This window comes from Prosopis cineraria, unplaced genomic scaffold, assembly GCF_029017545.1.
Source record: "Prosopis cineraria cultivar Desert tree isolate PC_DT_omini unplaced genomic scaffold, ASM2901754v1 PC12, whole genome shotgun sequence".
Classification (NCBI taxonomy): Eukaryota; Viridiplantae; Streptophyta; class Magnoliopsida; order Fabales; family Fabaceae; genus Prosopis; species Prosopis cineraria.
The window spans coordinates 33,328,768-33,348,063 of NW_026555343.1; the positions used below are offsets into that span (position 1 = coordinate 33,328,768).

The 19,296-nt window shown below is 31.2% G+C and overlaps 2 protein-coding genes across 2 annotated transcripts; one reads left to right on the plus strand and one right to left on the minus strand.

Moving 5' to 3' along the window:
• Positions 1-2,282: 2,282 nt before the first annotated feature.
• LOC129289392 (uncharacterized) lies at positions 2,283-3,408 on the minus strand. Its single transcript, XM_054926144.1, has one exon. It carries the CDS (start codon positions 3,286-3,288, stop codon positions 2,428-2,430), a length of 861 nt encoding a protein of 286 aa, XP_054782119.1. The 5' UTR covers positions 3,289-3,408; the 3' UTR covers positions 2,283-2,427.
• Positions 3,409-6,113: 2,705 nt separating this feature from the next.
• On the plus strand, positions 6,114-17,326 carry LOC129288382 (uncharacterized). The gene is made up of 14 exons (XM_054924918.1): positions 6,114-6,757; positions 7,409-7,732; positions 8,241-8,420; positions 8,795-8,930; positions 9,207-9,541; positions 10,396-10,525; positions 11,598-11,726; positions 11,888-11,932; positions 14,217-14,296; positions 14,770-14,866; positions 15,004-15,093; positions 15,852-15,905; positions 16,485-16,550; positions 16,652-17,326. Exons 1-14 carry the CDS (start codon positions 6,348-6,350, stop codon positions 16,802-16,804), a joined length of 2,229 nt encoding a protein of 742 aa, XP_054780893.1. The 5' UTR covers positions 6,114-6,347; the 3' UTR covers positions 16,805-17,326.
• Positions 17,327-19,296: the final 1,970 nt, after the last annotated feature.

Genomic DNA, 19,296 nt, shown 5'->3' on the forward strand with positions numbered 1-19,296 from the left:
GAGAGTTATTTTGAATTTTTGAAGGAAAATATATCTAAATAATTTTTAAATATTGATAAAATTTAATAGTTGTAATTAGGGAAATTATAAAGTGTGTGGATTTAGGTCATTTACTAGATCAAGGGCGGAACTAGCTATAGATATGTGGGGGCCAATTTTTTAATATATATATATATATATATATATATATCAAAAATAATGTTATAACTTATAAAATAGAATTAAATAAAAATATTTTCCTTTATATAAATATTTTAAAATTCGTATCTTTTTAATTTATAATTTAAAAATATTTTTCAATACAGCTTTCCATTTTTAAAGAAAATTTTTAAGGATTAAATATCATTCATGGGCAATACAAAAATAATTATAACAAAAAACTAAAAAATTGAAATGACCTTGGCATGTTGTCCTTGCAAGTAAATATGATCAAATTAAATATCAATATAAGAAACATCACGTCCTTGAGTAAGCTTTTTTCTTTTCTTTTTTTTTTGAACAGGGCCCTTGGGTAAGCTTTTAACTGGACAATACCATAAACTATTTCCCTCTTCCACAGTCCCACTAGGCGCTATCTTGCTGAGAAGTGAGAACAACGGTCTTCAACAACACTATTTTTGTTGAATAAACTACACTTTTTACGTTCATTGATTCCTCCGATCTTATGCTTCTCTCCTTCTCTAAATCAATTTTGGCTGTCCTTCTTTTATTATGAATTTCTTGAATGTTCATTTTTTTCTCTCCTGTCTCAATTTCTGGAAATTCATCGCTTCCTTTCTTTCTCTCTCTCACACACACACACGCGAGGATGACCCCTCAACAATAACATGAATCTGCTAATCTGCTACCGCATCGAATCTAAATCCGTGTCATCACATGCTCCTCCTCATATTTCTAAAGAATTGATTAAAGAGAATTGCATCAATTTTGATTGTGTGTTTCATGTGTTAAAGGTATAGATAGAGTCGGTAATAAGAATCGAGTCTGAAGAGCCGTCTGTTTAAGCCTATTTTTATAAGGGTTTGAGGTTTAAAAAATGACATTTTTTTTAAAAAAAAATCAAGCTTTTAAACCCCACCTTGATAGGCCCTAAGAAAACTGACTCGAGCAGCTCTTTTAGGCCCAATTTTTCCTCAAAAAATAAAGTATTTTTAATTTTTAAATTGAATTTAAACTTTAAAATATATGTTTATGCTTTAAAATTAAAATTTTTATTATTTATTTTTAATTTTTAAACATTATAATTTATATTTTTTAAAAATATATGAAACATTAAAATTAAAAATTTTAATTTTTAAAAATTTTAAAAAATAAAAAATAATAATAAAAGCTTACATGCCTAGTCTTGAGCTCTTTATATAAGGGTCAAAATTTAAAAAATAAAATATCTTAAAAAAATTAAGTTTAAAGACTTAAGCCCATAAACGTCAGGTCTTTAAAAGTGAAGTTCACTCATTTTTTAACTCTAGACATAGATAAATGGAAAGGCATGACAAATGGCGGGAAGATATTGTGGGACTGAAAGGGATTGATTATATTATTATGCATTTGAAAGATCAGGTTTCATTGATCATGCCGAATCTTTGATAGCTCTAATATATGAACATTATTGTTTTTTATTATTAAAGGTCTTGTTTTTTATTATATATGTCACACATTATTAAAGATCTTGTCTCATATATGAACACTATTGTTTTTTATTTAAATAACAAAGTAAATTAATTTTTAAATTATAATTTATGAGCTTTTGAGACTTAAACTTATTTTTTTAAAAATATTAAACTTATTTTTTTAAAAAATAATTTTCTTCAGTTTTTAAAAATAATATAATTTGACCCCCTTATGGTGATATTAAAATTAATTTTAATAATTAATTGATAAAAAAATAACATAACAAAACTTTAAAAATTATAAAAAATTAATAAAATTAACATAAAATATCCAAAAAATTACAAAGATGGATCAATTTTATATCTTTTATAATTTTTCAAAAATAAAAATATTTAATTATAATATTTTTATTTAAATAATTATAAAAAATACAAAACATCACCTCTAAATATCTTTTATTTTATATAAAAAAATAATAATTAAAAATTAAAATAAAATAAAATTGAGAAGTCAAGAACTTATTTATATATATATATATATATATATATCAAAGAAAGACAAGTTATAAATCATTACATGGCCTCCATTATTTTCAGTGCCAACAAGTGTAATTTTAGACATACTTGATTCTAACTTTCAGTTAAAGTTCTACCATGAAATTCTTCGTTTAATATTTTTTTTTTTATAATATATGAATAAATTGTACAAAAAGAAAAAAGAAAATTCTGCTCACTCACCTCCTTTCTTTTTCCAATCAAGTTCTTCGAAAACTCCTACAGGGCACAAAAGCTAACCGGAAAACTAATACTTAACGAACTAGAGATCAAACCGTCGGCGGTTTGCCGCCTTCCTCAGCAGGGCTTCACGGCCAGGAAATGGGCTGTTGATGCGCTCAATCTCTCCCTGAGACCGATACAATACGCCTTCGCCGTCGCCGTCGCCGTCACCGTCAATTCTATTCACAAAGCTAGCCCTCTTCTCTTCCTTCATTCCGGCCTTACTTCTCTCAGTTTCCCCCCACACAGTGCGAATTCGACCACCCTCTTCCCTTGTCGTCGTCTTCTTCTTCTGCCTCTCTCTTCTCTCCTTCCGCCTCCCTGCAACTGCCGATTCAACCTCCAACATCTGTTTCATTATCTTCTCATCGTCTTCTCCCTCTTCCGTTCTCACCAGTCTCGGAATTCTACCACCCCTGGACGTGCCAAGAAGCTCGAAGTTGATTTTGCCCCAACCGGCCTTGTCATTGTTGTCCCAACCGAACCTGTCGCTTATCTCCAACAGCTCCGAAACTGCACTGATGTCACCTGCTCTCGGAGAAGATACCGCCCTAGATCGATTACCGTTCAGTACATTCTCTGCGAATTCCCACTCGATTCGGTCCTTGTAAATTGGGTCTTCCAGTACTTGGTCTGCTAACTTTGCCCACTCCTCGAAGTCGCGTGCGCGCAGATTCTTCGAGACCCATTTGAGGTAGCTTGAAGGGAGGCTTCCAAGCATCTTGCCCTTGTATTTTCCAAAATCTATTACTCTGTCTCTGGCTGGGATTATTTGCGGCGAGATCAATTGCTTGGGAGGTGTTTGGCGTCGGAAATAGCATATCACCGGCAAGAATAATCGATTCTGGTGATGGACGGGATTTATTAGGGAGATAGATGTTCGAATATGAGGGAGATTCATGGAGGAACAGAGTACTGAATTTGAAAGCTCAAAATTTTGGATAAGGGTTTCAGAACTTGGAAGCTGCAGAGCTGAGAGCCTGAGTACAAAGAAAGTTGCGAAGAACAAAAACGACGATAGATATTTTACTCAAAAAAGAAAAACGACGATAGATGACAGCACAATCGAGGAGGGAATTCCTGAATCAGGCTACATCTCCGTGAAAAAAAAAAAAAAAAGTTTAGAAAAGAAGGGCAATAATATCTCACAAAAATCTTACAATAATAAAATTTATTATTTTAAAATTTTATTTTTTAATAATAAAATGATATTTTATAAATTATAATTTTTTATTTAATTTTTATAATTTACAAAATAAAAATTATTATTATTTAAATAAAAATTATGATTAAGGTTTGCATTTTAGTATCAAAAATTATATCTTACAACTTATAATTTTTTATTTAATTTTTATAATTTATAAAATAAAATTGTAATTTCTTAAATAAAAATTATAATTAAGTCTTAATATTTTTAATAAGAGTAAACTGATTTTTTTTCAAAAAAAATTATTGATAAAAAGGTTTATAGAGATTTTATCAATGTTATAATATTTTAAAAAATTAAATTATTATTCATATAATTTAAAATTTTTTATTATCATTCTTTTAAAAAGTTATGACATGTATATATTTATTAATTAATATTTATTAATATATATATATATATATATACCAAAAAAGGTATAATTATCAGTTCATAATTTTATCTAATTTTATTTTTAATTGTTATAATTTTTTTAATATTTTAATCAAAATTAAATGATATTTTTTAAAAAATTTTTATATTTTAATAGTTTTAATTTTTATAAAAATTAAAAGAATTAAAAAATTATAAGGTATTAAAAGTAAAATTTAATAAAATTATAAAAATTAATAGTTATGTTTTAGGGAAAATGACAATAAAATTCATTTAAATTATGTAAATGATAAATTGGTCCCACTAAATGACATAATTTCTCTGGTGTCCTAAGAGATGTTTCTGTTATTAGAGAATTATAAAAAAGAACACTTTTACCTTTTATTGAAATTAAAAAAATTTGCTACTTTTCATTCACAAATTTTGTCCATATATTAATAAGTTTCATTTCTAAATTTACAACAATTTAATAACTATTTGCAAGTCCTAATCTACAAGTTTTAATATGTATTAGGTGTTAAAAATTTATAATTTCTTTATTCACAATTTTTGTTCTCATATTAACAACTTTTATTTTTAAATTCACAACAATTCAATAGTCATTCATAACTCTATATTTACAGGTTCTAATATATATCAGATATTGAAAATTCGTAACTTTCTGTTCACAACTTTTGTTCATATATTAACAATTTTTGTTTTTAAATTCATAACAATTTAATTGTCATTCACAACTTTAAATATAAAGGTTATGATATACATTAGATTTTGAAAATTCGCAACTTTTTATTCACAACTTTTATTTTTAAATTAATAACTTTTGTTCCTAAATTCGCAACAATTCAACAAAGAATTGTAATTTATTAGTATCCTCTATAAATTGACTAAATCAACAAAAATAAATTACCACTCTAATTCAAGAAATAACAAATGAATAACTTTCATTCATTTAAATGATAAGAAAACCTTAAAAAGTAACAACCATCTAAAATTTTGTTATCAGTTACATGATCTACAACTTGTATCAAAATACCCTACAATCTTTTTAACAAAAATATATGAAGGGTTGAATCTTCTAGTGTCATTCCAACATGTTAACCATTCTCATGCCAACCTGAAACAATAAAATAATCATTCATCAATATATTTATTTTTCAAATATTATAATCATATATCTGTTATGTTTGATTTAACAACAACTATTCTACTTATATTCACAACTTTGTATTAGTCATTTACAACTTTGATTTATGCATTTATAACATAACTGAAAATAATATATTATTTATCATTTATTATTTATCCATGAATAAGTATCTATCTCACGTACATAAGAGAAAATTAAAAAATGAAGATCTTAATTATGAAGAGAAAATAAAAATCTCGATCATTTATACATATTAACTCACGTCAATTTCAACTATCACATATGAGAGGAGAAATTTTTAAAGAGAAGAAACTTACTCACATATACACATAATGTACAGTTAAAGGAACTCATATATAAAAACTCCAAAAAAAAAAAAAGTAGACGAGAAGGACAAGGGGAAGAAAGAGAAGAAGGAGAAGGAGGAGATGGAATTGGAGAAGGAGAAGGAGAAGGAGACGAACTAAAAGAAGAGAAGAGGAGGAGAATAAAAAGATGAAGTAGATGGAAAAAACGCATAAGAATGACTCTAGCTTGATATTTTTGTTTTATTTGAGAGTAATTTAATCATTTTTTTAATTTTTTAATGATAAAAAAATTGCATGGAATTTTAAGAAAATTATATTATTTTATATCATTCCCCCATCGTTTTATCCGCAAAAATATATTTTATGTGTTTATTTTTTGTCAAACTATCTTTTTATGTGGTCCGTGCTAATAAGTAGTATGTACTTTTTTGAAAACCTCGTGGCGCAAACTAGCCCACGAATCACGATCTGAGAAGTGAGAACGGGTAAATTTCTGGGAGAAGAACTTGCATATACTGCATTTATATATTTTTAATTAAATTCTTTACGTCTCTGCATCTAGCCTGGAGATTTACAATTATTTGTCTCTTTCGAAGTGCAGTAAATTCCAAATAACTGACTTTCTTGCCTTTTTTTTTTTCCCCTTCACGGACTATGAAATATGCATGGAAGAAAATAATTTAAAAAGCCAGCCATGTGGATTTTCCTAATTTTGACGACCGCCCAAAATCATCGTCTTGATCGGTGGAAAACAATATGTGAGAAGGAGGCATTACCTGTGGAAATTTCAATTTTGCTTATCCAATTGTACGTTGTACGTCACGTTAATTTGGGGATAGCAGGGCGGGGAGGCATCTGGTTCAGCTTATTTCCAGTTTCAGCACCATTCTTCTCCTCCTTCTTCTCAGGTTCAAGTTTTTCAGAACATGTCAACATGTTGGCAAGGTCTCACGAGTACTGTGGGGAACGCTCTTTCGATACCGCAATCACAGGCATTGTTTCACTCACCTGTTACTACTTCTATGAGCATCTCCAGGGTTCCTTCTTGTTCAGCCACTGGCCTCAGGGACATGTCCATACTTCCCTTAGAACCCAAAAGCGCCTATACTCAACAGGTGATACAGGTCAAGCAGAGCCAGAAAGGCAAACCCAAAAAACAAAATGATGAGGAGGAGGCTGATGAGGACGACGACGAGGAAGTGGGGATCTCTAAATTACAAGTGCCCAGACAGAAATACATACCTGTTTCCAAGTCAGAGCTTTTAGATGCTATCATTTCTATGAAGTTTAAATCTGACGACCAAGATGGTATCCATCACTTTCGCCTTCTTGCCTCGTAAGATCACCTCTTCCTATTTGGATCATTCTTTTATTTCTCTTCTTTTTCACTAACCCCCTCCCTTTCCCCCAAATAATCATCACACACACACACACACAAATGAAGTATGTTATGTACATGCTGGTCACTTCGAGTTGCTTTTAGATATGGGCTAGTGGGCTATTCAGTTTGTCATGTCCATCATAGAACGCTAATCAAACAAATAGCATTTGTAGTATATCTATGCAATTATAAGTTATTAACTATGCTTTTAAACGGAATGAAGGGTGAATCTCACTGTTTATAGCTTATAAATTGACATTTGTATCTTAAAGAAAATCGTTAATTCAAAAGTTAGTTAAGATAGTTGTACGTGTACTAGTATTGTCGTTAGTTAACAGAATATCACAGTTAGTACTCAGTGATTCAATGTTGATTCTATTACTTACATTTTCCTCTATTCTTCTTTCCCTTTCTCTTTATGGGTCATGAATAATATGTCTTCTAATAAATTTTATAGTCATGTTTTTTCCTCTACCCATATGAATTCTCTGGTAGAGTGAGACAAGGAACTGAACTCTATGTAATCAAGCATCTTTTTTTGCTAATATATTTGTGGTTGTCTCCGTCCCCAATATCTCATCACATGCCTCTTTGGCGTAATTGCAGGTGCTTAGACTCTATACTTCATGCTGAGCACAAAAGGATCTTAGAAGAGATGCGTTCTGATTATCAGGCTACCAATTCAGTGGAAACTGAGGACTTCAGTCCACCCTATTCAGCTGATTCAGAAATGGTACATATGGAGAATGGGTATGAGTCTGACGGAATTAGCAATGGTAGCATCCTTGGAGTTGGGGACAGTGAGGCCTATCAAGATATGGTAGATGAAGCTGAATGGCAAATGCCTTTTTTCTGCAATGGTTTAGACCTGAGAAGTATTTTACGTTCCCTGGAGAAAAATAGCAAGAAAGATTCTAATACAGGGTCCAGGTACTCCTCTAAGAGAGTGATGAAATCACATATCATCATTTATTTTTCTGTTCAATAACTTCATTGGAAATAGGTCAGTTGGAAAAAAAAAATATATTAGGACTTCAGTGGTGTGACATTGAACTTTCTCAAAAACTTGGAAGGACTAACTGTCTTTTGATCTACAGTTCTTCTGATTACCCAAAATGCCATTCCCATCTCTCAATTTTAAATTTTAAATTGGGTACTTCTAGTTTTCAGTCAGGAAAGCAACTACATTGCATAGGAAAACCAAATTAACAAAATCATTGTCAAAAGAAAGATAATGAACTTGTTAGAAATATACGTAGATCTTGTGTTTTAAAAGGAATCAATGGAACGATATAGCACTAAGTCCTGGGTTACTGTTGCAGCATAACTTGTGATATCAGTTTGTTTTTTTATGTTTAAAAAGAGGGGGCAATCATTTGAGTTCTATGCTTTTCTTCCATTTGGTTTTTATTTGCAGTTTTGTTTTCTTTGTTTGCAGAGTTACTGTTGCTTCTCGATTCCAACGTGCTTTCATGCAACTTCTTTCAAATGCTCAATTTGAAGAACTGTCAGCTACGGATCTGATGTTAACATCTGCTTTGAACACAGACTATCTTCTGAATTTGCCAATATACATTGATTGGAAGAGAGCGTATGAGTCCAATGCCATAATATTTAGGTAATTCCATGATTATGAAGATGTTTCTATTTTCATATTGAATTTTAAAATGTCGAGAAGTTGATCTTGAATCCACAATACCATGTAAAAACAGAAAAATCAATTTTGCTTTAAATCTTTTTTCGAGGTGGAAAAGGGTTAAATCAATTTTTAATATACATGCTCAAGTAAAATAAAGCTTCTGGATTCAAGTAATAAAACAACAACAACAACAAGCCTTTATCCCACTAGGTGGGGTCGGCTACATGGATTGCAAGACGCCATTGTGCTCTATCACTTCTGGATTCAAGTAATGTTTGAGATAAAAATAAATTACAAATTTTTTCATTTCTTCCGTTTGTGCAAGAATAACATATCATCATTTTCTACTGTAGGCGGGGATATGCAACTGAGAAGCAGAAGGGGCTATTAATTGTTGAAAAACTGGATTATCTTCAGTCTAAACTTCTGCGAAGAATCTTCTTTATTATATCAAAGCCCTTGGGGAGATTAGGCACTTGGATAAGTGAGGTCATTATTTGTGGCAATTCCGTCATTTAGCTTTTCCACCAATAACATAAGCAGATATTCATTCATATATCATATGTCAAGCATGGCAATTGGAAATATTCAATAATTTTTTGTTGACAAATATATTCTGTTTTTTTCCCCTTTTGGCCAACTAAAAGTATATTCATCTGGTCTGGCTTGTCAAATATAGACAATAATAAATTCCTATTGACTCTTTAAAGTTTTGTCAAGTTTTATTTCTTTAACTATAACATGTTTTGTACTCTTCTTATGCAGCTTTACAAAAATGCAAGTCAGAAAGAAGAAATACAAAAGTGGTCAAACGGATTGAAGCTTTGGCTAAATGAAGTGTCAATATTTCAGAAATCATTACTTTATAATGGCAATGCTTCAGATGAGCAACAATGGTTAAATGAGTTAAATGATGGAGAACTCCCTATTGGGCTGGCAGCTCAGAAAGCAGTAGCTCGATATGAAGGGATTTTGTCAGCAGTTGGTCCCCGTGAAAAGCTCTTGAGGAGGTTGCTTTCTTGGATTGGACTGATCCCCCCAACACCTGAAACAACTCTCGAGGATGACAATGATACTAATTCTCTTGAACCTTACTTGAGGTTTGTTTGTTCTTCATAATTTTTTTTTTTTAAAACTTATTTAGATCTGCTGATGCTTCTCTTATTCACACATTTTAGAAGTCCTTTTATTTCTCCATTTCTACTAGATGCTGTGATAATTTTAGGCTATGAAGCATACACACAAGATAGATGAAGCACAGACACCATGACATATCAGGATTGGATGCAGCATGGACATTTATATTAAAAATATACAACTATGTAAGTATTGATATGTTAGTATGAAAACACTTAAGAAGTATATGAAAATATGCCTAGTATTTAACAAACATCAAATATTTAAATTTGATAGTTTTTGTTCATAAAAGTATCATTCAGTACTGTTGGTGCATTGACATGAGTGCCAAGAGTCTGATCTGTGTCAAACATAGACAGCTTCTTTGATGACACGATATTTACCTCAGCTTCTAGGTAAACATAAACTATTTTAATGGTAATGCTTTCAGCCTCGATTAACATCGGAGGCTGATTTAAGATGTTTACGCTCAAATCCCCACTAGCACAGAACAGGATAGCTAGATCGTACAGATTTGAATAAAATTTTAAAAGAATCAAATGGGTTTATTCTTTATCCTATTTTTTTGTTTTACTTTGGCAATTAGGGATAATAATTGGTGTGAACTGCATATAAAACTGAGGCCATGTAATAGATCTGAAGTCACTGGAAAGATAATATATCTGTGAAATAATATATACCTGTCTTGATGTCATATAAAGTTTTTAACGGCAAGGTAGGTTACGTGCTCAGTAAATTTTTTAATTTGCAAGTTTAGGTGTAATTTAGTTGAAACGTCATCTTGTGAGATGACTGAGAAATAAAATTATCCATCCAGGCCTACGTCCTTGTCAAGGATATCGCTAAGTGATATATGGAGGCCCGCAACAAGGAAATACTGTGGAAATAATCCCTGGAAGATGTTGAAAACTTCAATTTCCATACTTTTCTCACAGTCAATTATCCAGGTATTTGTCATCTATATGCACATAGTTTTGTAATTGTTTAATGCTGTATAAATATGTATTAAGTAAATTACAGTTTCCTCTTTATTGAGAAGTTGAAGTTACACAACTTCCCCCGTGCTTTGAAAATCTATACTTCTTTCTCTTGTGAAATCAAAAGATGCACTTCATTCACTTCCTTATATAAAAGATAAACCACAATTACATCTATTTTGATTAGAATGCCGTTATACGTACATACACACATACATATATACAAATCATGTTTTAGCATATCAAGTATTGAATATGTTTTGAGAGAGTTGGTGGACATTTATTATGGACCAACATAAAAGAATTAATTTTATAAATTTATAATTTGAAAAAATTGAATTCAGAACTTTTAACACAAAATAAAAAGGTTAAAAAAATTCAGTGCTATATATCTTTACAAAAAAAAAAAAGAAAAGAAAAAAACCTAAGTGGTTTGTATATTGTAAGATAAAGGATGATTTTGTAATTTTAGTGACTCTAAAGGGTGAGGAATGTAATTCATTCACACACACACACACACAATAATATTTCAGGGAACTGATCCAACATTACTTTTGTTCATGACTTACTGAGATTCCTCATATTTATGACGTAAATGTTTAAGCAAGTTTTCTGTCCTTCTTCTGCATTGTTTGGGCAGGCAGCGTCATCTTTTTCCTGATTAATATCATACTTCTTTGCTTTTATTTTGGGACTGATTTTAAGTGTAACTTCTTAATTCTTAATTTTTTTTTTTTTTGGATGCCAACATGTAATTTCTGACGAATTGGGTAGAGCATGGTGCAGTGTTGGTATTCGATCATCCAACTTCCTTTCAGCAACATGAATTATGCCATGTTGCCCCTTTTTCCTTTTTGCAGATTTCTTTCTGTCAGCTATTAAGTTTACACTGTTTCCATTAAGAAAAACTGATAAAATCAGGTTCCCTAGTTGTGACTTGTGATAGTAAATAAGAAATAGAGTTCTTTAGTGGAAGTGCTATTCTGTTGTGTAGTTATATGACTATCTAAATAATTTATTCATTGATTTACTTTCATAATAGGAGCCAGCATTTGAAGAGTTAATTTTACTTTATACTAAGGAGGTCAGTGAAAGAGATGCCAAAGATAAACCCACGGTTCCAGAGTTGCAGCTAAAGATCTATGAAAGAATTCCTATTCCAGATTTACCGGTAAAACTTCTGCAACTGCAGGGACTGTCATTGTCTCATGTGTCAGTAGTCATAAATCTCTGGTTATAAAGCTCCTCAAAACGTTCATTCTGATTTGAAGTTTTCCTTTATGAATATAATTATTGTTTAACTCCTCAGATGTTGTTAAATGTTGTTTGCAGGTAATTTTCCCCGACAAAAAGCTATCATTCCGCGTCATAGACACGGTATGAACAAGTCAGCTAAAGTCCTGACTACCAGCTTAAATTTTTCTGATGTTATTGAAAAGTTCAGTTTATCTTTCATTAGCAAGGTAGCCTGTATTCACTGATGTCACTTTTTGTTTAGACTAGTCTAACTGTATTGATAGACCCGTTATGCTTTCCATTTTTTGTGAATTTAATTAGAATTTCGTCATATAATACTGTTTGTTTATAGTGAAGGTGATACGTGGGAATTGGGAAATAGTAATGGTAATTGGGGGGAATTAGGGATAAAAGGTTTAGTTTGGGTATTTAGTTATATTCTTTGTAAATAGGGTCTCAAGGTTGTAATAGGGTATTGTGAATGAAATTACTATTTCTCTCTCTATTTTTCTTCTACCTCAATCAAAGGTATCAGAGCCTCTTCTCTGGCCATGGAGGATTTGTCGGAGATTCAATCCTCCAATCATATTAGTGAATCGGAGCATCACCTTGAGCTTTAGCAAGCCATGCTTAAATCTATTAGCACTTGTCTGGCCTAACACTCTCATGTTATCGAGGAACTCAAGCAAGCAGTTTCTCGTCTTGCAAAGTCTATGCATGCTATTGATGCTACTTTGTGATCAATGGTCACCGGAAAATCAATCCTCGCAGCAGTTATTGAGTTAGCACAACAAGCAAGAGACTACAGTGGAGGAGTACCAGCGGAAGTTTGAAACACTCTTGCCATACATGAAGTTACTGGAGTACACTGCCATCAATGTCTTCATTAATGGACTCCAACTAGAGATCTAATGAATCGTTCAGTTCATCAATCCAAGAACCGTTGCTAATGTGATGTATTTTGCTGATCTTCAAGGAAGATACAGATGGAAGAAGAAAAATGATGGTTAAGAGGATGAACACGTCGTGGAAGAGTTCAAGATTCTAATGCAAGAAGAACAAGGAAGTATAGACATAGAATTTGATAGGATCCAAGATAGGCAGAGAGAAATAAGAAAGATAAATATCTATTAACATATAAAATCAGAATCTAATTTCATAATATTAATAAGAGAACATAGAACTGATGGAAGAAAATAGAATGAATAAATCTATTAAGATGATATAAAACAAGAATCTCTTTTATACTTCTCTTAATAGCCACGCTTGGGAGAATTTCTGAGAGGCCAAAAGTCTCAAAAGTTTGTTTTATTTATGATATGACTGCTTCTGAGTTGCTAAGTGTATTTATAATGCTAAATACAGTCTAAAATAATGAATAAAATTTAGATAATTAGATAATTAAATAAAAATGAACAAAATCTTCTACAATCTATATCTATATAAGATACTGAATAAAATCTAAATAAAATATAAAAAACTGAATATCTACATAAAATTTTAAATAACTAGACATTTGGATAAATATCTAGATATCTAAATAAATATCTAAATATCTATATAAAATCTAGATAACTAAATACCTAAATAAAATGTAAATAATATTATTAGACAGAAAATATCTAAAATAAATGGGTAAGGGTACATTTTTGCTCCTAAAGTATTTTCCAAGGAGCACCCAGTATTCTAATGTTTTTGTTAGAGTAATTTTGCCCTTAAACTTATTAAAACAGAAATTTTTGCCCTTTGTGTCAAATTTCCGATGTTGACCTAAACGTTGACAGCTAGAAAATTGATGAAAAGGGCAAAAATGTTCCGTTTTAATAACTTTAAAGGAAAAATTGCTCCAAGAAAAACATTAGGGTGCTGGTTGCTCCTTGATAAATACTTTAGAAGTAAAAATGCACCTTTACCCAAAATAAATTTAAAATAATATTTATTCCTAATATCTCTCTTCCCAAATCCCCCATGATCTCGGTACTCTATCAGAATTCAAGATTCATAAACAAGTAGTAGATGAAAAAGATGAAGACACGAGCGAGCGAGTTATCTAGGACTTTGTTGTGGATTCAAAACTCATCCTTGTTGACGAAGAGATGAAGGATGAACTTGCTGAGACAGGGAATGTTGATACCTTGAAATTGGACAATGTCATTGCAAGCATTGTGGAAGACCAAAAGAAGCAAGATATTGAAGAGATGGAGAAACAGAGCTGCCAAAAAGGAATTGGGAATGGTAAGGGTAATTAGGGATAAAAGGGTAGTTTGGGTATTTAGTTATGTTTTTTTATAAATAGTGTCTCAAGGTTGTAATGGGATATTGTGAATGAAATTACTATTTCTCTCTCCATTTCTCTTCTAACTTTATCAGAAGGTTTCTTTATCCTGTATTGTTTAGCCTGATGGCCTTAACTTCGCCCTGACAGGTGCGCTTGGATGCTGCTTCAATATTGGGACTTTTGGCATTCATCATAAACTACAAATTTGAGGACGTCTTATCTTCACCGTATGTATATCTTAGTTCTCATATTAATTATTCTGAAAAATGTTGCAGCAATCCTTTTATAAATGTTTGGACTTAATTGTAATTTGGATTTTCTGATTCTCAGTAAACCATGCCTTGACAGTCTGGAATATGTTATTCACAAAGCAGATTGATTCCCGAATCTTGTGTATTTTTTGCTTCTGTACATGAACTATATTTGTAGAAGATAATTGTCAAGCTTGTCAGTGTACCTCTACAAGCTATATGCGCATGCTGGGTTTTTTCTTTTTTTTTGGGATAAAATATGCACATATTGTTGAACTGAACATATTATGAATTGTCATTCTTCTACATATTGTTAATTTTTGAATTTATCTATCCACTGTTTTGAATTTTTGTTATTCCATTTTGCCCTGGCAATGTCTCATGCGTAGGAAGTTTTACTTTTGAGGAAATGTTGAGCGCCTGTAAGAATACTTTAATTGTTATGACAGGTCAGCTATATTTCTTGATGCGGTTGCTGTAAGTGCTCTGATAATATATGTGAGCCGTGTAGTCCTAGGTTACAAGCAGACATGGGATCGGTATCAGGTAAGTTAAAACCATATTTCTTATGTACCACCTGAAATTGTCATGCTAGAGATAACAATGAAAATATTAGTGATTTATGCCACAATTAGCATAAATGCAAATTGATGAACTGTGTGAAATGTTTTATTTTATTGCAGCTATTAGTCAACAAGACTCTTTATGAGAAAACAATAGCGAGTGGTTTTGGCTCAGTGCATTTTCTTCTAGATGCTTCTGAGCAGCAGCAAGTGAGAAACTCTTCTCCCTGTTTTTGTTACAATCATATTTTCAACTTACAGAAGTTAAATTGTTCAACAGAATGAAAACTGAAACTTACTGCATAGGTCATGTGAAATACACACCTATTGATATATGTAGCGATATGCAATTAATGTGGCTGATCTCATCTAGTGAGATAAGACTTAGCAATGTAAGTTTTGGTTGTCTTCATAAAAGTACTCCAAGTAGTAATAACAGAAATTTTAGCCTGTCAAGTACACTGTACTCCATTGTCCATTGCTATAATTTGGTTACCATTATTTCATAGTGTAGACGGGCAATATAAAATTTTTCCCTTTTTAGATAAGTGCAGCAGCACTTCCCTAATTTTTCATTTGAAGTTTTTGTCTCACCAGTTTATGTGATTTACCCAAGAATAGAACAATATAAATGTTTCCCAAGGTGAAGGGAACTTGGAAAGGCATGATTTGGAAGTCCTTTTGGAAATATATTATCAGCTGGTGTTCAATTCAATTTGATCATGATCAGATACACTTAGACAAGTAATTTAATTTTGGTAATTATTGACAATTATGGACTGATTACATGTGGTTTTATTTTAATGTTATGAAATTGAATGTCTTAACAGAAGCTATTTTAGATGATGCGAAAGTGAGGGGGGACATGAAAATTTGTGTCCCTTTTAACTTTCCAGCCTCAAAATTTGGATGCATACTGATCTTTACCTATCAAGAAACTTAAGAGTTTACAATGCTTACAATTGCAGTACAAGGAAGCTATTTTGGCTTATGCCATTCTACTCAAAGCAGAGAAGGGTCAGGTTTGTTCCTCCTTTTTCTTATTCTTATGGCAATGATATCATTGCCAAACTTCTAGCACGGTTTGTTTCCCATGATTTCAGAGTAGAATAACCTGGATAGGTCAACTGACGTAAAACAGCCCTAAAGACTAGATAATGAATTTAGATCCTCTTTAGTGGACGAATGAAGGGAGTGAGAGAGTGGCAGGACCATACTTTTATGGTTTTTACATGGTTTATTTAGGAGAAAGATAAAGAGAGCGATGGGCCTCATATTCACTCTATCTCTCTTAATTAAAATACTGGGGACTTGGTTTCTTTCCACTATGTCTTCATTACAAATTTGAACCGTTCACATCAAATTTCAACGGTACATATTAATGTGGACTTTTAAAAACTATCAAATCTAAATCATCAAATCCAATCTGATAATCTAGATTTGCAGTTCCACTGCAACGGAGAGCAGTGGAGAGAAGCTCCCTCCAAATACTAGACGCATGATAAGCAGTGTCCATCTTTCTTTTCTTCTTTCTCTTTGTAGAATCTCCAAACACTAGAGGAGATGCACACCATTATACATAACCAAATTCCTGCATGTAGGTCACTTGTCGACAGAGTGTTAAAGACAAATGTGAGAGATTTATGTACGAAGCGTTCAAAGTAAAGGTAAAACTTGAATCATTCTCTTTTTACTACTCATATGGTGATGATGGAGAGTTGACAATGGTGACTATATATTAAGTATTAATTAACTTGAAAAATGGCAGGTTGAAATGTCAATTGACAAAGCTGTCAATACGCTGTCAAGGCTGAGCCTAGCCACTGAAACTGTCATTGATGGAAGACTCCAGTTAGTGGCGACCCCATGTTCAATGGCACATGAGGCCCTTCAGCAACGATGGAACAGTTTGCTCTCATAACCCCATACATGTGTTTTTCTCCACTCTTCAAGTATATCCTTGTCAAAGAGAGATATATATGAAAGACTTGTGGGCCAACCTGGAATGTGGCCCCACATGACATTGCCCACATGCCTTGTGCCTAGCTCTCTCTTTGAAGCACCTATTAGAGAGACCAATTCCACTTTATATGAACTTTGGTCTTTTACCGTTACACAAGTGAGTTTTACCATTCTAGGTGTGTCATCCTGAACTTGGTTTTGAGTGCCAAAACTAGGTTTGAAGTGGCACAATGTCGCCCCCAAACATGCACCATATTTCTGTTCAATCGAAGTCAGTGAAGCGTTTGAGAGGAATTGTAAATGAACTTTGCAGGGCCATGTCTGTAATTGCTTATACTGTACATGCGGATCTGGTCCTCCCTTTCAGGACGTTCGGTAATAGGACTGTAAATGGATGAGACTATAGGCTTTTGTTTGGAGCTTGGAATGCTCAATAGTATACTTTGAATAATAGTCAATTATAGACAAAATATTGTAAAAAGTACACCCTCCCATTTTATAGGACATTTTTAGAGGTGATTTGGTGTAATAAAATATAAGATGTTTTCAAAAAATGTTTTATTAATGATAATTGTTTTAATATTATCATTCATTATTTCACTCTTTAAATAAATTTTCTCTCCATCCCTCTCGCTCATTTCATTAGTGAAGGTATTTTTAGAAATTTATAAAAATTTACTATAAACTGTATTTAATGAATTTCATTTGCATATTAATTTTATTTAAAAAATGTTTTATAAATTAGGATGGAGGAAGTAATATTCAATTTCTCTCCTTTATCTATCTATTATCATGATCCAGAAAGTGAAAGGTGAAGCTTTTGGTTTATCAAAAAGAAAAGGAAAGTGACTTTTCTCTTTATGCGCAAGGAAATCATGGGCTTCAAATAAAATCATTAAATTAAAATTTCAAACAAACAAATTAGCCACACGGTAGCCCTGCAGTTTTAATTTTAAATACAAAAATATAGATCATAGATCGTTGATGGGGAATATTTGAATTCTATATTCTGGAAAATCTCGTCATTCGAAGGCCAAATACTTAGATATGAAAGTAGTCCAAAAGAGAGAGATTAAAATAAGAGAACACGCATCTTGCGGGTCAGACTAAAAGACTAAAAAATAAATAGTGATATAAATAAATTTATGCAAACTGATACACGCATTGAGGGAGTCTTTTTAACTTTTTTTTTTAATCTTAAAATTATCTAATATATGTACATATATTTATATGATATTGTGGTATTGAATTTGAGCACTATTAAGCTTAACTAATGGCAGAACATGGAATTTTTTTCGTTCACACTATCCAAACTCTGGCTTTTAAAAGGACAAATTCTTTCACTCACCTCAACCATGCTCTTCCGTATTTAAAAATATAAGATATTTTTAATCAAATTTTATACTTAATAAAATAGTTGTTTATCTTCAAATTAACTTTATTGGTTTATATTTATCCCTATTTAATAAGATATTTTATTCTAAAATAAATATAAAGTGATTTATTTAATAGAGATTTTTTTAAAAAAAGGTAATTGTTACATTTACTAAAAATGCATTATGTTTTTGAACATCTAATTTCTTTAAAAATGCCTTACATTTTTTAACTGAGGGAGTAATTAGTATTCTTTTTGTTAAAAAGTGTAAAGCATTTTTAACTAAATCATCAATCTTCTAATAAAATAGTTATTTGCTTTCAAATTAATTTTATCTTTTCATATTTACTCCTATTTAATATAGTATTTTACCTTGAAATAAATATAAAGTGATTTATTCAATAGGAAAACTTAAAAAAAAGGTAATAATTACACCTTAAAAAAATAAAAATATCTTTCATTTTGAAACATTCAATGTCTCAAAAAATGTCTTATATTTTTCATCAGAGGAAGTATCTAATTTCTCTTATAGCTAGCATAATAATTAATTCTCACATAAAATTAGTTTCATTGAACCTTTCTGCCCAAACTCTTGCTACTTTTTTTATAAATATAATTATCAATTATTTAATATTATTGAGTCAAATTTAAAAGTAGCTCTTTTAGCATAATTTTTTTTATTCATAATGTTCAAGCCTTTAATCTTTTTTTTTTTTGTTTTTAAACAATCAAATTCCTTCCAGTTAACAACAACTATTGGGGCTTGGCAGTGAAAAACCTTTTCATTCTGGACAATAATTCAATTAAGCAAAGCTAGTACTCAGTTCCTTAAAAAATATAAGGTTTTTTGAAGGGTTAGTTGTTAAAAATATAAAATATTTTTAAGGCTTTGAGGTATTGTTAACGTGTTTTTTTACAAAAATGTCTATAATAAGTAAATTATTTTATATTTATTTAAAAATAAAATATCCTATTAAATATGGGTCAATATAAAAAAATAATGTTAGTTTGTATGCAATTAATTATTTTTATTAAAGATGAGATTCAGTTAAAAATGTCTTAATTTTTTAATAGAA